The sequence below is a fragment of the Alligator mississippiensis genome, chromosome 2 (assembly GCF_030867095.1).
Source record: "Alligator mississippiensis isolate rAllMis1 chromosome 2, rAllMis1, whole genome shotgun sequence".
NCBI classification, from domain to species: domain Eukaryota; kingdom Metazoa; phylum Chordata; order Crocodylia; family Alligatoridae; genus Alligator; species Alligator mississippiensis.
The window spans coordinates 302,471,370-302,491,276 of record NC_081825.1 but is presented as its reverse complement, the minus strand read 5'-3'; the positions used below and the strand labels follow the sequence as shown (position 1 = coordinate 302,491,276).

At 46.3% G+C, this 19,907-nt stretch overlaps 1 protein-coding gene across 3 annotated transcripts in view; it reads left to right on the top strand.

Annotated features, from left to right (window-relative positions):
- The window catches only part of MDGA2 (MAM domain containing glycosylphosphatidylinositol anchor 2), a 692,671-nt gene that overhangs the window by 409,844 nt on the left and 262,920 nt on the right, over window positions 1-19,907 (top strand). For all 3 annotated transcript variants that reach the window (XM_019496066.2, XM_014601296.3, XM_059723426.1), the window contains exon 7: window positions 5,818-6,147. In XM_019496066.2, coding sequence (XP_019351611.1) covers window positions 5,818-6,147 — 330 coding nt within the window. The remainder of the gene's footprint in view (window positions 1-5,817; window positions 6,148-19,907) is intronic.

Here is a 19,907-nt window from a genome sequence, read left to right as displayed (position 1 = left end):
GTGGACTGGTCAATGATTAGCTCACTGTCTGCTGGCTCCAGGACCTCATGGGGTCTTGAATTATTCCCCATGTGATCCCAGCCAGATGATGATCAGCTGATTATTGGCTGGCTCCAGGAACCCACTGGCACCCATGATCCCAGGCTGCCCCTGCACCAGCAAGCAGGGTGTGATTTAAAGTGATTTAAAATAGACATAAAAGCACACGTCCTGCCATGCACATGCAACACGGTGCGATTATTGGGATCACGCCTTTCAATGAACTGGAGTGCCTCAGCTTCATGCAAGCCCCACTTCAGATGCCAGAGTCCTTTACTGGCTCTATCTTTGAGAGCTTTGGTGCCGTTCTCTGCTTCCACCACCTATATCTGGCTCTCATGACTGTTGTAAGAGCTGTGCAATCTTAGGAAACCTGCCTGCTGCAGCTGATAAGCCTTGGGGGTGCATTTATTTGTAGGCATGGAGGAGGTTTCTGCACATGTTAATGCTTGATAATCAGTGTCAGCTTGCCAGGAGAGGGAGCAGACAGCGCATCCCTTAGCTTTCTCCCATGATGATGTATGTATTGTTCTTTAACCCAGTGGTGAGTAGGAGGCTGGAAGGGAAGCAGGGGAGGTGGTGGGCAGAAACTGTGCACCAGAGCTCAGGCAGAAACAGAATAAGGAAAGCGCTGATCTCCTTCCTCTACCGCATTGCCTTGCTCCATGCAAGAAGAAAGAGACTTTTTCTATGATTATTATTTCTACAAGCAACAGCTATAGCAGGATGAATTTTTGGGAGCTCGACCCGGTCTCTGTAGTCTACAGATATATTTGTATTCTGGTGGCCGAAAGGGTTTTAGTTAATACCAGGCTGGCCAGAGATTGTGGTAGTTGCTGGAACATGCTCAAAGGAACAGAAATGAAGGTGTAAAACAAGGGGGAATTTATGGAACAAGGAATAAAATAATAAAAAGGGAAAAAGGGTAAAGGGTAACAATACCAAAGTGAACAAGTAACAGCAAGACACAGAATACATTACCAAACACTGTCGACGCAGATGAACAGTCTGTGTAACAGCTGAACAGGATTTAACAAATGAACAGCAACATCAATCAATTATCAGCAAGCCAAAAGCAAAGTCCGAAATGAGCAATTCCAGGGGTCAGAAATCCAGGTAATCAGAAGCAGATACGTTCACCCAAAATCAGAGGGTTGCGTCTTTCTGTGGAGCTGCTCCTTCTTCCCCCATGCTGGTCTCAAGCAGGTGAGCACAGTCACAAAGTATGGGTCTCTCACCAGGGCACAGTAACTGCATGGACTCACAAAACCACCATCTCGCGGTCCAAACTCCACACACCCACACCCACGCGCTATCTTAACAAACCAACTATGCAGGCCACTAGACACCGCACACCCTCCACAAACGCACACACACTCGCAGCTCCAAAGTTATTGTCAATCAGTGTCAATCAGCCAGTGACCAGTCTTTCACAAGCACACTTGATACGTCTGTCACTCAGAATGACAAATCACTCATGCTTTCTCTGCCATTTGCACAGATCTAACCGTGCGTGCAAGAGATCTCTACACAGGGCAACCAGTCAATAATTGAGGGATATCCAGGGGCTTCTAAACAGCGTATCGTCAGTGATGCTCAAATTATAGTCAATGACAGCATATGTTAAGAGCTGCTCTACTTACATGGCAGAAGAGATGCCATGATGATGGTTTCGGCCCAAGTGGCCGGGGGTGACCGGGGAGATCCCCTTCTTCTTGGCCTTGACTGACTTGGTGTAGTTGAGGGTGGAGACCTATCCCTTGCACTGCAGGTAGGCCCCCCTGTAAGAGTCTACTATAGCCTCCCAAAGCGAGGATCTCAGCTACACAATTTATGTTGGGGGTTGCTCTTGAGCTTTCCCTCTAGCTTGCTTCTTTGGTCTTTCGGCTAAAGGCAAGTGAGACTAGGGGGCATTTGAACCCCAAGTCATCTGGGCTTGAGGCTTGCACGTAGGATGCCTGCCTGGGATTTGGGAGTATCTGAAGCCCCAGGTTGAAGAGTCTTGGAGGTAAGATACTTGGTGGTGGTAGCATTATGCAGACTTGAAGGACTGAAGTTCAGTTGATAGAATTCAGAACTTTTGGGGCTAATTGGGCTCGAGGCATGAAGTTAAAAATAAAAAATAAAATACCAAGAGCTTTGATCATCATGGTTGTGTTTAAAGGTGCAACCAGAACTGCCCCATGTAACCAGACTAATGCATGTGGAGGTTGGATAGATATCTGGCTGGGGTTTTATGATCCCAGCACTTGTTCCTGCCCAAGGCATAGGGTCAGACTTGATCTGTTCAGGTCCCTTCTGACCCTAGAAACTATGGAAGAAACTTAATCAATGAGGTAAATGGCTAAATTTCCAGTTGGGTGGGGGGGCTATGCATGCCAGATGGTGGAACTGAACGGTGTTCGTTCTGCTGTTGAGTGCAATTCTGGAGCTGCGGGTTTGTATCAATTTAAAATGATATTTAACAATTAAGAGATGCTATTGTCAAACCAAGCATCTCCCTATAGAGTTAGCAACAGAAGCGTCCACAGGGATAGTCAGTTTGTGTCGACAAGGCTCTCGCGGAAAGACGAGAGAGAGCGATTTGTTGTTCCTCTCCAGGCTGTGATTAAATGGAGGAATTCAGGGCAATGCAGCTTGTTAGCAATAGGTGCAGCACCTGCTTCGACGAGCAGCTTTGGATGTGCGGGTGTGGGGCAGGGTCTGAGCAGAAAGGAGTGGAGCAGTAGCAGGACACAGGGCTGTGGTTCCCTTAATTCTGCAACCACCGGAGTTTCCTATCTAGAAACAGTATTTCAGAATCCTTTTACTGCCGCAGCTCTAATGCTCCTTCATCTTGGGTGCCTGGAAAAAAAAGAGAAAAAGCCAGGTAACCTGTGTGCTGGATTGCTAGTCTATGAGACCTTCCAGACAGAAAATTTCGGCTGTCCTTTCAGTGGCTTTAAAAACACTGTGTTGGCCATGCCAGATGCTGGGGAGTCAGGACTGGTGCTTTATCCAAAGTAAAATAGACAAAAATGGCAGTTCACTTACTGGTAGTCAATTTTGCAGTTTAGTACTTGGGCAGTTAGGGAGGTCTGTCCTGACCAAGTAGACAATTAGCTTATGGCCAGAAGCCTGAGATCCTATTTTCCTTATCTTAGCTTGCAGATGCTATTGTGGCAGCAGCCAAAATGAGGAAGGGATGAGGTTTAAAATGACTTTCTATTAAACTTTGCTATGCATTAGCTTGGAAGGAGAAAGTGCTGTAACGCTCTCTTTGTGCACCGGGGGAGGAAACATCCAAATGGAAACCGACTCATTGAGGTTCCTGACAAATAGAGCGGGTTGAATTATTCCTTCAGATACCTTGTATCTGAGAATTCAACTTCCTTTTCTTCAATTTGAAAATTATTGCTGTTTAATACATTTGTCATCCCTGCGTATTTGTGGGATGCAGTATGTGAACAAATTGCAGCTCAGGTGGTGGTTACAAATTATTCATTAGGGCAACTTTTGATTTATTTATTGTGTGGGATTGGCCAGTTAAGTCAAACAGTGTGGTTTCTGCCTCCTGAATAGCTGACTGCAGCTTTTTAAGTGGAATGAAAAATGATGACAAATGACCAATGTACCCAGGGACAAATTTCCGCCTGCTACATTTCATGAAACTTTACAAACCCGTGACCATTCAGATAATAAAACAGTCAATTACATGAGTTTCCAAGTAACAGAAAACCAAACAGAACATGTCTTGTGCTGTCTGTTCAGCTGCGTGAACAAAATAATTCTTTTGTTCCCTAATTAAAATGGTTATACTTCTTTACAAATAGTCGTTTGCTCTCTACGGTATGGGGGGTGCCCACGGGGAGCTGGCCAGAATGTAAAAGATGTTATATTTATGTGTATACAGTCTAGAGAAGGAGGAAGGAAAATTTAAAAAATAAATAAAAATAAAAAAGGCTCACAACAGCAACCATCAATGAAGTGTCAGCTCTTTTATATGTCTACAAAGTTGTGAAAATGCTAATTCAGAATCGCTTTTGTTAGTTCAAAAGCGGTTGTTTTTGTTCAAAGAGCTCCTGAGCTAACAAAATTGAGCCTGAATTAGCATTTTCACAAGTTGTAGAGAAATAAAGAGCTGACACTGGATGATCTCGTAGCTTGCTTTGTACTTCATAAGTCCATTTCCATTTCATATTGTTATGCTTTCTGTTTATGTGCAAACTGCTTATTACCCAAAGTAGGTACCCAGGCAAGGAAATTTTCACTCGGTAACCTTTGCCAGTTGTAACAATGTCACACTTCATTGGCTGTGAGCATATAAATACATGAGACCAGACAGGAGGATGCTGTAGCGTGTCCTGATTTCACTCCAGGATGCGCCCAGCCTGAGAGACTCTACAATCAGTTGCAAGAGTACAGGAAAAGAAAGGTACTCGGAGTACTTTCTGCTGTGGGAAGGAATGGAGGGCAACACAGCAGAAATGTCATATTTAAATACTGTCTTCCCCTGTGCATGTGTTGAGCATGAATATTTGCTTATAACATTTCCAACCAGTCTTGTCCTTGTGAGATTTCCCAGTTGGAGACAAAATATATATAATTTGAGATTATGTAAGGAACATTTGTATTGAGTGCTTTAGAAGCTATACATATGTAAAGAGCTTCATGGCTGAGTTTTAAATGGGTATGATGCTTGTCTTCCAAGAAAAAAGCATCATGCCCATGCGACTTTAGAACCACCACTTGTCTAATTTCATTCCTTTGACCGTTTTAAGAAAGCTGCAGATATACAAAATTGAGCCTTAAATTGCTCTTGTATGACAAATGGTGCATTATATTTCAATGAACAATGATGTGGTTCACAAAACAGAAATTGTTATGGTCTGAGATAGTTCAAGTCAAGCAGCGAAGCTCTCAGGCTAACGTAGGGATTTCCAAGATCTTGACCTAGCTCTGCTATATCCTTATCCCACGAAGAATATAATGTCTCCACTGCAGACTCCCAGTCTGTAAAAGTGGGACAACTTTGTAAGGTCTTCCCTGAGATACAAGGGGTTAGTCCAGTGACTGGTGCAATTATGGACTAACCCCTTGTATCTCAGGGAAGACGGCGCTCTGGTTTCCTCATCATAGCCAATCATGTGCTGTTTGGAAGCACTGATAACACCACGATGCTTGTGTGAATAGCCTTTGCCTCTTGGGCACTGATTGCAATGGAGGGCAGAGACCAAGTTATTGAGAGGAGAGAACATAATGCATGAATCTAAGGGCGGACTTCAGGCATGGCTTGCCTTTTCCCCAGATAACGCGCTTCCCCAGAGTTGCTCTGCAAGGCTATTTCCATCTTCCGACAGATGTGAAATGAGGCTTCTGTTTACTTTTACTGATGTTGGATCAATAGCTGCATTTCTGTATCTTCAGGCACTGTGGTATGACAGTTGAGACAGGGAACATACTTAGATAGAGAGCTAGCAAACACCGAGGAGCACTGAAGTGGTAGATGTGCTTGTCTGCCCCCCTATTTGATTTATAAATGACATCTATTCCTTGCTCACCTGGCAAGAGTGATGGAGACTTGAGCAGCAGATGTTGCAGTAATGATGCTGATTAACTCTTCAAGCATTTCAACCATGTCCTTAACTGCATGGATTTGAGTAGTCACGGCAACTTGACTGGGGCTGTTTGTAGCTATAGAGTTGAGTGTGCACAATACGTGTTTTTCCAGGCCGTGGTTTAAACTGGTCAGAGCTATGTTTTCTTAGACTGACTTTTGGCTTCTCTCTGTGTTTCTAGCCTTAAAAAAAGGTCGGTTTTGGATCACGCCAGACCCGTATCACAAAGACGACAACATCCAGATTGGGCGCGAGGTGAAAATCTCTTGCCAGGTGGAAGCTGTTCCTTCAGAAGAGCTCACGTTTAGTTGGTTTAAAAATGGACGCCCTTTGCGAAGCTCAGAGAGGATGGTCATTACCCAGACAGATCCAGATGTGTCCCCTGGCACCACCAACCTGGATATCATCGACTTGAAATTCACGGACTTTGGGACCTACACTTGTGTGGCATCCTTGAAAGGAGGCGGCATATCTGATATCAGCATTGATGTGAATATATCCAGCAGTACAGGTAAGGTGGTTTCCTTCACCATCAACTTGACTCATTAAAGGCTGAATTGTGTCCCTTGAGGAAGGGCGTGAATGCCAAGATCTACCTACCCCATAAAGTAAGCGACTGCTTCAGTCCCAGACAGAGTGCTGAGCTCCTTACGGACGAAAGGTAGATACAATTCTGGATAGATGGCAGGTGATGCAGCCCTCCACTGGTTGTATCCAGAGTCATCAAGTGTGGGAAGGCAGCCCTTTCTAATGGGTATGTTGTGAATGGTCAAGGTCATGCTGTTCGCAGGAAGCAAAATGCCTGAAGTGTGAATTTTGGCTAGTATATATTTACATATTCATGTCTGCAAGGAAGTGCACATCTTTGTTGATGGAGGTAACGTTTTCCTGTTCTCTTGGGTAAGAATGCATCTTTAGGGTGGTGTGTGCAAAAAAATGGCAGTATAAATGACCCGTGTTCGCTTACCTCTTACATGGGCAGTTTCTAATTGATTTGAGACTGCATGCACAAATGCAGCATTTTCTTGCAGTTGCTGTTTATATTCCCTTGGGGCTGTCATTAACGGCTGACGTGATCCCAATGGCTGTTGTAATCACAGAGCAACAGTAGGCCCTAGGTTACTGCACAGCGGTTCTCATAAGGGCAGTGACTTTGTGTTTGGGCAGTTTATAAATCATAATGTTCTGTTTGTATTTTTTTTTGTTTATTTTCCCAATTGTGTCAAATCAAGTATAAATTGTACAGAACTGGTAATCTCATTTTGGCCGTGGGTCTGAGAATACAGGGGATTCTCAGCGTCCCTTCAACCAGGCTCAGCTGGGCACCACTGTGCATTTTTATAAGCCAGAAAATGTGTTTTGCAAAAAAAAAAGACTTCTTTGTGCCAGGATAAATTAGAACTGGGGGGTGTGGGTTGTGGGGGGAGGGGAGGAAGGAGTCTGGGAGGATAGGATTGCTTGTCACTTTTCACAACAAAGGCACGTTTCAGTTTCCAGAACAAAAAAATCCTGTTGAAGCGCAGAAGCAAAGAATTCCAATATTAGGCTCGTTATAGTTTCTGCCTTTGGTATGACGCCTGGCATGACACATTTCCTTAGTCTGTGCTAGCCAGCTATTCACTGATCTACAGTGTGCAGTGCTTGTCAGTGGAAGTACAACAGCAAAGAACACACAGGCTGGACCAATTTTTCTAGCCGAGCAAATAAGTGTCGCTGAACAAATGCTTTCTGACCCCTTTCCCTGCAAGCACATGCTCATACATGCAGCCCAGCTTTTATAACCAGCGTTTAAATCATCAGTTCATCTTCAAGAAGAAGGTCCCCATTTCCTGAGTCTCCTATTTTCCTATTCAATAGCACTGTGCACTTAAATATCACCTTCTGTTCAACACAATGTGAAAACTCTCTCATGCCAACTATTTTCCCAGTTGCCCAACTCCTCCTTCATACTTTGAGCTACAAACCTTCCCCTTGTTCTCAGTAGCACTCCATGAGTACCAATAGGAGTTGCCTGTTGTGTGTATAATTGGTAATAAAAGAGACGCAGAAAGGGACTATGCAGGTTTTCCAGAAGGAAATAGGTGTTTCAGGGCTGGTGCAAGCATGCAGCTGCAGAATCTAGTGTTGTGTGTTGGTCCCTCTGGGATCTGGCAGCATGTACAGGCATTCACTCTCCCAGGAGAAACTCTCTTGGGAGTGATTTAACCTTGATTGCTCCCAGGTTATTTTTCTCTATTTTTCAGGTTATTTTCTTGGAGCAGCCATTTTTATTCTGGGAGAAAAATTCTGAACATCTCTCTGCTCATGCCTTCTCTTGAGACAGTGGTGTCTCCCCCGGTAGAACTGAATGTCTGTACGAGGTCAGGAGGACTGGAAGGGCCTGTGGCTGTAGAGAAGTAGCCTCATGGGTCTGGAAGTAGCCTTGTGGGTCTGAGGTCTTCCAGAGTCTAGTTCTGGCTAATGTCACTGCTCTTCACTGGGGAAGTGGATCTGGAAAGTGGAGAGGAGGCCACTGGGCTAGTCTCCATAACTGTATGCATTGCCAACACATGCTTTTCTGACATCATACACTGTAGTTTTAGGCAAAAGATTGTAGCCACCTATAAGTTCAGGTGGAAGTCATGACACCCCAACATTTAATTCAGTGTGTGCCCACAGACAAGCCCGTTTGATCCCTAAATAATGTGATTTGTGTCTGCACCATAGCAGGAATTCCCTTTTAGAACGTGATCCTGATAAATCGACTTTGGATGGCCGGAGAAGCCTGGTTAGTTCCCAAATCATGTCTGGGGGCTAAATTACTTCAGAAATGTTAGGGGTGGCCTGGCCCATGGAAAGATCAAGTGTATCATGAGTAAAAAAAGGGATGGACCAGTGGTGTGCGTGTGAGAGCTGGGAACCCTGACTTCATAGATGGAAGGGGTTAGAATGGACCGCAAGACTGAGCTATTCCCACCTGTGCCCAAAGACAGGATGCACTAATCCTGAACCATCCCAGAGAGATTCCTATCTGACCTCTTCTTGAAAACCTTCAGGGTAGGTGATGCCACATCTTCCCTGAGCAGCTTGTTCCATTGCCCTGTGGCTCTTCCAGATAGGAAGTTTTTTCTTCAGATTTCATCTAAATCTGCTTTGCTCCAAAATAATGGTATTGCCTCATGTCCTGCCCTATACAGAAAGGAGAACAATGTTTCTCCTTCTTATAGCAGTGTTGCAAATATCGAAAACTGCTATCCAGTCCCTCCCCAGTCTCCAGAATGAATGCCCCTCCTGGGTTCAGTAGTCCCTTGTACAGCTTGCTTTCAACCCCCTGTGTCATCTGCTTGTATGCCTTCCCTCCTCTGCCAGGAGCTTCCTTTATGACCACGGGCACACAAGCTGTGTTGACATCCATCTCTAAAATGGGAATAATAATATGTCTCTGCCCCAAGTCACTTGCTGTAGATAACTGCATCACCAAGTGTGAAGTGGACTCATAGTCTGGTGGCTGCAGAAGTACCTGAAAATGTAGCCTTGTCCTGGCTCTGGCAAGAGCATGGGAGATGCATCTCTTCACCCCATAGTAAATTCCTCCCATTCCTCCACTTCCCTCATGTTCTTTTTTCTTTAATTTTCTTTTAAAGTGTTTTTGTGGACTCTGTTGAGGATGCAGTGCCAGTCCTGAACTGATCCACATGGTCAAGAGAGCTTAGCTATGTGGATCTGATTGCAAATCCAAAGTCTACCCAGAGACATGAATACACAGCTAGCACTCAGACAGTTGCCCTTCATTATATATTACACCCTACAAAAACCAGTGCCTGAGCACGCAAGCCTGGTGCAGCTTCAGGAACAAGATCAGCCATTGTGGAAATCCTGTTTTTGTTTCCACCAAGATCCCTTCTTAGCTCCAGTCTCAAGGCAAGGTTAAACCTGCAGAGATTTGATTTTATTTGATTTTAATTGTTGGAAGGCCCACGCTACATGCATTCATGGTGTAAAGCTTTCCAGACTCCTAGTCATGGCATGACTAACATGCTGGAACAATGTAATAAGGGTAAAGAGAGGATTTTTGGAGGGCATGCTCTAATGAAGACACTGACTCATCGTTTGTTTGTCTGGCGGATAGGGCTACATGTTTTTTTTTAAAATTAAGAAAAACCCTTCTCTGCCAGAGGCCAAGAAGTCCTGGTGCCTTGGTCTGTCCTTGCCAGATCCATCACTTTTCTTATTCTGAAATGCCTCACCCATCAGAAAAAAATCTTCGTTTCTCAGACAGGCAGGCAGGCGTGTAGAGCATGTCCCAACACTTATCTGTGCTACTGGTGTTGGTAAGGCCTCACTTATTTGTGCTACTGGTGTTGGGAGAGTTTCCCCCTAAGGAACACGTCTCATCCCTTCTAGATGGCACTTGGTTGATGTGTCTTCCAGCTGCTGCAGAGATCTCGCTATATGCTATTAGAGTCATTTCTGGAAAGTACATGGTCTGTTATTAGGGCCACCCAGTGTATTGCTTCTTAGCCAGCCTGAAAAGGAAATGCAAGTTCAAAATAACATACTGCTGCAGATATCTTAGAGCAGTGCTTCCCACCCTTTTCCTTAGGATGTCCCCATTTCTGACCGTGTTTTTCCAGCATGACCCCTCACTCCCTACCATCAGCCCCCCACAGGTGCCCATCTGTCAGACTCCCAGCCCTTTACCACCCAGCCCTACTGGTGCCCCTCACTCATGACCTGCAGCCACTTGCCCGCCCCCCCCCAGCAGAGCCCGTGGGGGGTGACAGTGGATGCGGGCTGCCCTGTGTGGGCTCAGGGCTCCCAGCTTTGCTGCAGTCCCCCAAGGTGCCTCTGCGGCTCAGCGGGCAGGACACAGAGCAGGAGGGTGGAAGGGCTCCATGCTGTTGCTGAGAGCCCTACACCAGCCATGCTGCCACTGTGAGGTGCCCCCTGCCCACCCAGCAGCAGCAGCAGTATGCAGTTGTACCCACTGCTTCTGGGGGCACCTCATCTTGGGGGTGCAGCCAGCATTGGGCTCCTGGCAGTGACAACAAACCTCCCTGCTTCACTGTGCCATGGAGGTGAGGGCAGCAGCGGGGAGCCCTGATCCTGCAGTGGGCAGCCCTCATCCTCCACCACCTACAGGCTCCGTAACCCCATTTTTTTTTGTTGCGACCCCAAATGAAGTTGCTACCCCAAGGTTGGGAGCCACTGTCTTAGAGCGTTTTGCTGCTATGAAGCAATAGGCTGGGGCCCCTTGCATGTCATTTTGTTCTATTTTATGGCCCAGCACTTACATAATGGACTATGGGTTGCCCCCATCATGACCATGTCTACTACAGGCTTTGCTTAACTCCCCAGAGATGATATCAAAATAGCTAGAATGGCAACTGGAAACATCCTGCTGTTCAGTCTCGTGTTTCAGAGGCTTTAAAGAAAAGCCTGCTCTTGGTAGAGCAACCCAGTTGTTGTCTCTGCAGTTGATGATAGTCAGACTCTAAATGCACACAGAGTGCCCTGCTACAAAATGAAGTTGGTGTGAACTGGTCCTGGCATATGTCCCTGATTTGCTCTATCATAGATCCCATGGAAAAAAAAAAAAATGTGCTGAAATGCATAATCTTTGCTGGCCCGGCTTGTAAAGATGCAAACTCAGCCAGTCAAGGGATTTGCCATCCTGTGGCTTCTAGGAGTGAGTCCAAGTGCTCTAAAATAGATCAGGGAGGTAAAGATAGAAAATGTGTTCCCTGACTAAAGTTTTGCGAAGTTTTGCAGGAAGAGGTGGTGGAAGGAAGAGTGAGTGGAGGGTGGGGAACCCGGCTCCTAAACAACGGGATCATAGTGAAAAAACAGACTGAACAGTGCAGGCAGAGGCTATAAGACAACAGGTCTCCCAGATCTACTTTGAATGATGCCGGACCTACTGCAAAGGCAGCAAGAGTCCAGGTGAGTCTGGTGCAGCTACTCCTTCACTTTGCCCTTTGCTGACTCAGCCTTCAAGAAAGTAAGAGAGGAGATGGCCTGAAACACCAGGTCCTGGTTCCCAGTGATTCATTTCAGAGGTGGGGTTTCACTGCAGCGGGCTTCCTGATGGAGAGCTGAAGACCTGACCAGCCTTCCTTCAGCTTTTGGGTTGGACTTTGCTCCCAGGACTCAGGAAAGAGGGAATGGAGCGTGCCCTCCTGAAAAGAAGTGAGATGTGTTGGTCAAGTGTGCAGTACTAGAAGTAGATCAGTTAGCACAGGTGGGCTCGCACCTTGTGACTGTGGGGTGGGTCTTGTAGAGTCTGTCCCAATGCAGACTGGGGTCTGTGTCCTACTGTAGTGCAAGGGGCACCCCATCTCCTGAAATCAAGATTTTTAACCACCATCCGTGAGAGATGCTTGTTATAGTGCAGGATAAAGGCACAGACCAACTCCTTACCTGGATGGGCCAGCTTGTAGGGGAGCTGATAGAGGAAATGTGGATGAAGTAATATACTCTCCCATCCCGCAGGTCATCAGCCTGTTGCATAACCATCTGATGTTGCCCCTGTTGGTACCAAATCTGCCATCCTTGAGCAGCACAGAGGAACATAAGAGCAGCACAGAGGAAACGTTGCTGTACATGACCTGTGCACCCTAGTGCTGCAGGGAGCTTCTGCCCTCGTTATGCTGAAGCTTCAGATCCACGTTATGATCCAGGCCAGGAACAACAGGCATCCTTGGCTGTCACAAACCCTCAGCAGGTGGGGGGGGGAGCCCTTCCCCCAACCATAATCTGAGCAATTTGGGGTCATTCCCCAGGGGAACTCGCAGAGATGGGTCTGAGTGACCTCAAGACAGAAGCAACCACCTTTTCCCTTCATTCAGTTCCCAACCCCACATCGAGGCAGCGTTCCCTCAGCTGTTTCCCTAGCCCCGAGCAGCTGTGCATGGTGGTCTGCTGGAGGCCTGAAATACAAGCTGTTCCCAGAGACCTGGTGGCCTCTGCATCCCGTAGGTGACCGAATCCTGCTTTCTCTGGACTCAGGCAATCTTCATTCTTGGCTTCTTAGGGAGCCCATACTATGCATATAACTTCCTGCCCCCAGATGTGCATCCCTTTACCAGACCAGAAATCTGTCATGATCCAGTTATAACAAGGCAAATAGTGACATAAAGATTGCTAATTCAGTATCCTAAAGATACAGTCCCTTGCTTATTCTCCCCATGGTTAGAAATGCCTTTCCTGGAATACCAGGTGTCCTTCATTCAACAGGCCTCTACTTTTAAAATGTAGATTTGATACTATCTGAAAGGGCCTGGTTCAGCTGTGTCCCACGGTGTCCACAAGGACCTATTGCATGTACCCATGGCAGATGTTAATTCTCAGTGGTCACGTCTACACGAGACACTTAATGCGCATTAGCCTCATAACACTGCACAGTAGCATGTCAACCAGAACCTGTGCTATTAGCCTATTGCATAGTGTTTTAAGGGGAATGCGCAGTGAGCGTCACAAACAAAAGAAGTGTGTGCAGTAACTGCAGTACTATGCAGTAACTCTAGTGACTGTGCATTCAGTTAGTACTTCATTAAGCATTGGCAACGTGTAGGTGCATGTGGGTGCAAGTGCACCCCGCAAGTGCACCCCCTGAGATTGGCCGTGGACCCCCTGAAAATCCTAGCTGTGAAACCGGAAGTGCCTGTGGAAGTGGACTTCTGGTTTCACTGCTGGTGATTTTGGGCTTGGAGATCGGTCGCTGGGAGACCCCCGGCTCTCCCCAGTCAGTGATCTGGTGTGCCCCCAGACTCGGGAGGCATCAGTCGCTCATGTCATTAAGGAAGTACTAAACTAAATGTTCGGTTATTAAGGAATCAGGACTCGTGGTAGAGGTGCTATCTCTTATTAGACCAACTAGATTTTTGAAAAAAATATATATTTAATTGCAAGCTTTTAGATACAAACACCCTTCTTCAGGCATAGGGGAAAAGATTGTAAAAGTTCTCCTGGCTAGAAATGAAAGTTCATATTTCATAGGAGAGTTGAAGGCGTAGTAAAAGCTCCTGTTTGGAACAGTTCATTTTATATGCAGATTAGGCTCAGAGATTTCCTGTTTCCAAACAGGAGATTTTACCACACTTTCAACTCTCCTATGAAATATGAACTTTCATTTCTACCCAGGGGACCTTTTACAATCTTTTCTTCTATGCCTGAAGAAGGGTGCTTGTGCCTAAAAGTTTGCAATTAAAGATTTATTTATTTATTTATTTATTTTTTGCAAAAATCTAGTTGGCCTAATAAAAGATATCACTTCTACCATGAGTCCTGATTCTTTTTTGCCTCTAGACCAATATGGCTATAACCTGGATACCTGACAGTAATTAAGGTGCATTAATGAACATGTAGACATGCCTAGTGATTAGTTTTCTCAAGTATGAATAGGTGAGAGGCCCTTAAATTAATTATTGCCCAATGAACCAGTCCTGCCCAACATGTGAAACAGTATGTTCCTATCAAATGCCACAATTCGTATAAACATAAGAATGATAGGGCTTAGCATAAACTTGACGCTATCTATCCACGGAGACGACACGTGCCATATCACTAAAACAAATGCAAGGAGCATGTGTGATTTTCCATGAACACTTCACAATATTGTGGGCTTGGGACCACCTATGATAAAAGCTGAGAAAGCTCATTTCCGCGACTCCTGGTGGATAGCACTCCACAATAGGAGAGAAGAAAAAAATCCCTGAATACTCCGAGTTGGAGCAATCTACTAGCGTATTTAGGTTGGGTGATTGTCACGTCTCTCAGTAAACCGTTTATCTCTATTACTTCCTAACCTGATCCAAATCCTGCTAGAAACAGGCCTGAGGGACTTGATCAAAGAATTAATGAAATGCTGAAAGTTTCAAAGGGGCTTCCGCTAAACAAATAGTTGCCCTCCGGTAAAAGGAGTCGCTAAGACTGTGGCTGTGATGTGTTGCCTGGAGTGTGAGAGAGATGTAGGCAATTCTGTGCAGCATTTGTTACGATGGTTTTCCAGATACGAGTTTAGTAATAGTATTGATAATGATAATAACAATAGCAATAACCATAATAATAGCAGTAGCAGCACAGAGCTCTGATACAGTGGCTTCCATCAGTAGCTCTCAGGTGCTTTACAAAGGGATTCTGTATCATTATCCTCATTTTGCAGAAGAGGGGATTTAAGTCACAGGCAGGAAAAATGACTTGTGCAGAGTTGTCACCCAGCAAGTCAGTGGCAGAAGCAGAAATCAACTGCACAAAAAGTGCCAAATCCAGAACTTAGGAGGGAGCAATCCCATGCACCGGTGCAGGCTGGGGGTGACTGGTTGGGCAGCAGCTCTGCAGAAAAGGACCTGGGGGGACAGGGGACAAGAAGCTGAACAGGAGCCAGCAGTGTGCCCTTGGTGCCAGGAAGGCTACCGGCATCCTGGGCTGCATTGGTAAGAGCGTTGCCGGCAGATCGAGGGCAGTGATTCTTCCCTCTATTCAGCACCGGGGAGGCCACATCTGGAGTCCTGTGTCCAGCTGTGGGCCCCCCACTACAGAGAGGATGTGGACAAGTTGGAGAGAGTCCAGCAGAGTCAAGGAAAATGGTTTGGGGGCCTGGGAGACATGACTTGTAAGGAGAGGCTGAGGGAACTGGGCTGATTTAGTTTAGAGAAGAAAAGACGGAGGGGGATTGAATAGCAGCCTTCACCTCCTTGCAGGGGGGCTGCAAAGAGGATGGAGCTGGGCTGTTCTCAGTGGGGGCAGATGACAGGACAAGGAGCAATGGGCTGAAGTTGCAGCAAGGGAAGTTGAGGTTGGATATTAGGAAAAACTTTCTCTCTAGGAGGGTGGTGAGACACTGGAACAGGCGCCCCAGAGAGGTGGTGGGATCTCCATCCTTGGAGGTGTTTAAGGCCCGGCTAGACAAAGCCTTGGCTGGGATGATGTAGTTGGGGCCGGTCCTGCTTGGAGCAGGGGGTTGGACTGGATGTGACCTCCTGAGGTCACTTCCATCCTCATTTTCTATGAGTCTATCTCCTGAGTGCCAGGCCAATGCTCTTTGCACCAGGCCATGGGCAGGCAATGCAGTCAGCAGCCCGTAGACCTGGACCTCTTGCCTACACATGTAGATGTACACTAGTAGCATCAGCCTAACTTTGAGGTTCCTGTTTCGTGCATCATGGCACTTCATGCTTGTCAGTGCTCATTGTACTAACAGGGGAGGAAGCAGAGTAGCAAAAACAAGTGGATTATTAAATGGTGAATGCACTGTTTGGGCATGATGGATGGAGGCTCGATGGAAACTTCGTGTTATCATCCTGCCTGGGTGAAATGGAGAAAGGCATTTGGTGCACTCATGCATTACCTGTCTAGCAGAAAGTAACCACTGCATTATCTGTACTTGTGTGGGATCATTTGCAAGAGTGATAGGATATATCGGAAGCATCCATCAGCCGGCCAAACCTGTAAGCTTTTCATAATTTCTGCAGGCAATGATGAATTATGTCAGCTCTTGGATTCACTGTCCCGGAACACACAAGAAAAACAGAAAGAGGGAGGTGGGGGTGGAAATAGCATCCAGGACCGGTCTGTCTTAATGCCTTAAAAGAAATTTCTGTCTATCTGTATGACTTCATCGTCCAATTAGGAGAAGCTGAAAGTGTTTCGGTCGGAATTTGAAGGTCATTAGTGATTCATCAAGATTCATCACTGCTGTGATAGCTGTGAACATAAGGCCCATGCACAAACACATTTTCCAAATGCCAGAGCTTGAATTGTTACCCCAGGCATCTTGCTGTTTGTCTGATATCTGACTTTGGGGATGCTCCTCTATGCCTGATGCCTGTAGAGTTTCCTCCGGAGTCAAAACATGCTGAAAGAAAGGCTTGTGTGGCTTTGGCAGGCACAAAAGGGCTTGAATGGCCTCCCACTGATCAGGGAGTAGGGACAGGCGCCTATGGTGGTGCAGTCACACCCCACTTTGATTCCTCCTCCCAGTGGAGTGAGTAAAGGTGGGCAATGGGGGTCTGAGCCCTGGGCATTCAGTAAAGGGGGGAACTGGAATCGAGGCCGGGGGTTCAGGATTAGGACCTTTGGGTCAGGCTCAAGAGTCCCCTCTTCACCCCCCCCCCCCCCAGGCCCCACTGCTGCAAGGGGAGGTGTCACCTGTTTCCAACATCAGTTTAACCCTTCCCTGGCCCTACTGAATTTAAGGGCTTCACACCCTCCCTCGCCATCTACAACTGCAGCCCTCATGGGGCTGGGGGAGGGTAAACAGCATCTGCTCCCCTTTTTTAAAATCCTTCGTGAGCTGAAGAGGATGGGTTAAGTGATGTTGCAGAAGGCCTATTGCTGTGCTAAAGCCCTTTAAATCCCAGTGATGCTTTTTTTCCCCCACCCCGAATGTTTCTAAAACAAGACTCACTTTTACTGTAGGTCATTTGAAAGATCCAAGTATCCAAGTGAGTATTTTGTGGGTTGCCACACAGGGTTGGGAAGGGATTGGTACAGACTGGGGTGAAGGGTTGCTTTTCATTGCTCCTGGTCTCTATTGCATGTGTCAGGGGTGTGTGCATGTGTCAGGAGTGTGTGCATGTGCCAGGAGTGTGTGTGTGTGTGTGTGTGTGTGTGTGTGTGTGTAAACCCTTCCTCAGAGGCATTGGGTGCTGACTGCATCCTAGACCGAGGATTTTGACTGGTCTGTGCCAATGCTCCTGCTGGGACTTAATGCTGGAGGTTCGTGGCTAGACGGTCTTTCCCCTTCACTCAGGCTCAGCCCTATGCCAATACTGGGGGTCAAGAAGGAATATCCCACCCCTGGTCAGACTGGTATGGACTGGAGGCACAGGGAAGGGTGGGGGGGTTACCTTCCACTGTACCAGGGGGCCTGTCTTTCTTTCTGGGATCTCCTGAGTGCATCTTAAAAACCTTTTACAGCAGCAGGACATTGGCAGCTGCGGTTCCCTTGTTTCCTCTGTGTCACATTCAGGTGTGATGCCTGGTGTTGTGTCGGGGTTGATGGTAGTTTTCTTAAGAGGTCCGATGAGGGATGGTATAGGATGGTTTGGACAGGGATGATCCTGCCTCAGGCAAGGGGTTGGATTAGACATGACTTCGGGAGGTCCCTCCCAGCCCTGCTTTTCTCTAAGATTTCAATAGCAGAGGTCGGCAACCTTTTAGCCATGCCGGGCCAAATTAACACAGCTCAATCGGAAGGCTGGCTGGAGTATATCAGTAATTATGGGGTTGATCTTTGACACCAATGTGACAGCAAGTGGCTGTCTCACACAGGACGTGTACAAGGAGAAGTAAACTCGCCCCACATCCTTGCAGTTTCTCAAGAGCAACCTCTGACGCCTGCAAACCCTAGGGTGAAAGGGATTCCCCAGTGCTGCATGCCCAAAGGACAGGGCATGGGAGCAGGGACTAGGACAGAGGTGCCAGCATGCCTCTGACCAGAAGAAAAAAAGTCTCTGACCCGTTCAGCACACAGTCGTGGTTCCCCCATGTGTCCCAAAACCATTTTGCACCCTGTTCTGTACTGATTGGGGGCATGCTGGCACCTCTGTCCCAGTCCCAGCTGCTGCCCATTGCATGGTGCAGAATGAACGGCAGCACTGCCACTGCTCCTCTGCGCTTCCAAAACACGGGATGCTCCTTGAAGTCCGCAGGGTCCTGGAGGCTCGTGCGATGGATCCAACCTGTAGGCTGTGTATTGCCAACCCCTGCTCTAAAATAACACTTAAAGGGCCCAACTCAGTTCCCTTGCAGGCCCCAGCCTCCAAAATCCAATCCTGATTTGAATTTAACCTTTGATGTCCCCCTTCAAGCATGCACCCCAAATGTCTGCCCAGGTACAGATGTTGCCCTTTTACCCGTATAAGTGTCAGGAAACCAGTCTATACCCAGAACAGAACAGAAGCTGGGTGCACATAGACTGGTTTAACAATGGTGGAACGCAGTCTAAGATTTGCCCCCCCTACCAAAGGGCGAACGTGCCTTCTGTTCACTACCAATCTAAACTACACCACTTACAGAAAACCATGCACCTTAGATCGATTCCACCTCAAGCTCTTTGAATGTCTGTACATATCCTTATAGGATCCTAGGAAAGCAGGGCTGGAAGCGAATTCAGGAGGTTGCATCTAGTCCAGCCCCCCGCTCCAGGCAGGATCATCCCTGACTAACCCATCCTATACAAATGTTTGTCTAATCAGGTCTTAAAAGTCCAAAAACAGCCCTACCAGGTGCATTGCCCAAAATCCCCGAGAGCACTGTCACCTGCTACAGGTAAAGCACAGGGTTGAGAGCACTGTCAAGGACAGGAGATGGTTTTTAAAAGTATACTTGAGATATGAACCCAGCAGACCCTGTATGCTCGCAGAGTTTCATAGTTTCATAGTTTTATTGTAGTTAGGGGTCAGAAGGGACCTAAACAGATGAGTCTTTTGCACAGGCAAGGTTTATCTTATTGTAGGTTCATCATATGGCGACGTATGTCTTCCATTGCACCTGGGAAATGAAGCTGTTGACTGTGTTCTTCATCTTGTAGCATTAGCTCCACTTACTGATGTGCCTGGCATAGACCCAGAGCACCAGGAAGGTAAGGGTCCATGCTGACGTATCTTCTATATCAGCACATTAATGTAGTCTGAAAGGGTAACTTCCGCACCACAATGCCTGTGTAATCCTCACTTCTCCGTATGACATGAGGAAAGGTCTTCCCCTTTAAATTGCCCATTTATCTAATAAAGAATTTACTAACAAAACATCGTTTGCTCGTTAGACTGCGGGGCCCTGCTCTGCTGATGAAGCATTGTCTTTGTCAGTTGTCTCCTCCTGCCTTTAACCACACATGAAAGAGCCAACCTTCATTTTTGTTCAAACTGCTTATTAAAATCACAAAAGCATCTATTTCCATGATGAGAAAGTGCATTCTGTTATATAATTAGTGGTGTAATTAAGATATTTGCAAGCCATGAGCATTACCCGCTATGATCAAGGTAGTCTTGCAAGAAAACAAATGACCATTGTATTGCTAGAATATATAGGTATAGATAATAGTCTAGTAATAATAATATGTATTCTAGTAACTCAGTGGCCATTTGTTTTACTTGTATTACTACAATATATATAGAGAGAAATATTCTATATTCTAGAATATATATTGTCTAGCAATACATATAATAATATATATTTTAGTAATTCAATGTTCATTTGCTTTCACTGTATTACTAGTATTATTACAAATACATACATATACACACATTTTCTAGTAATATATTCTAGATATATTCTATATTCTAATAT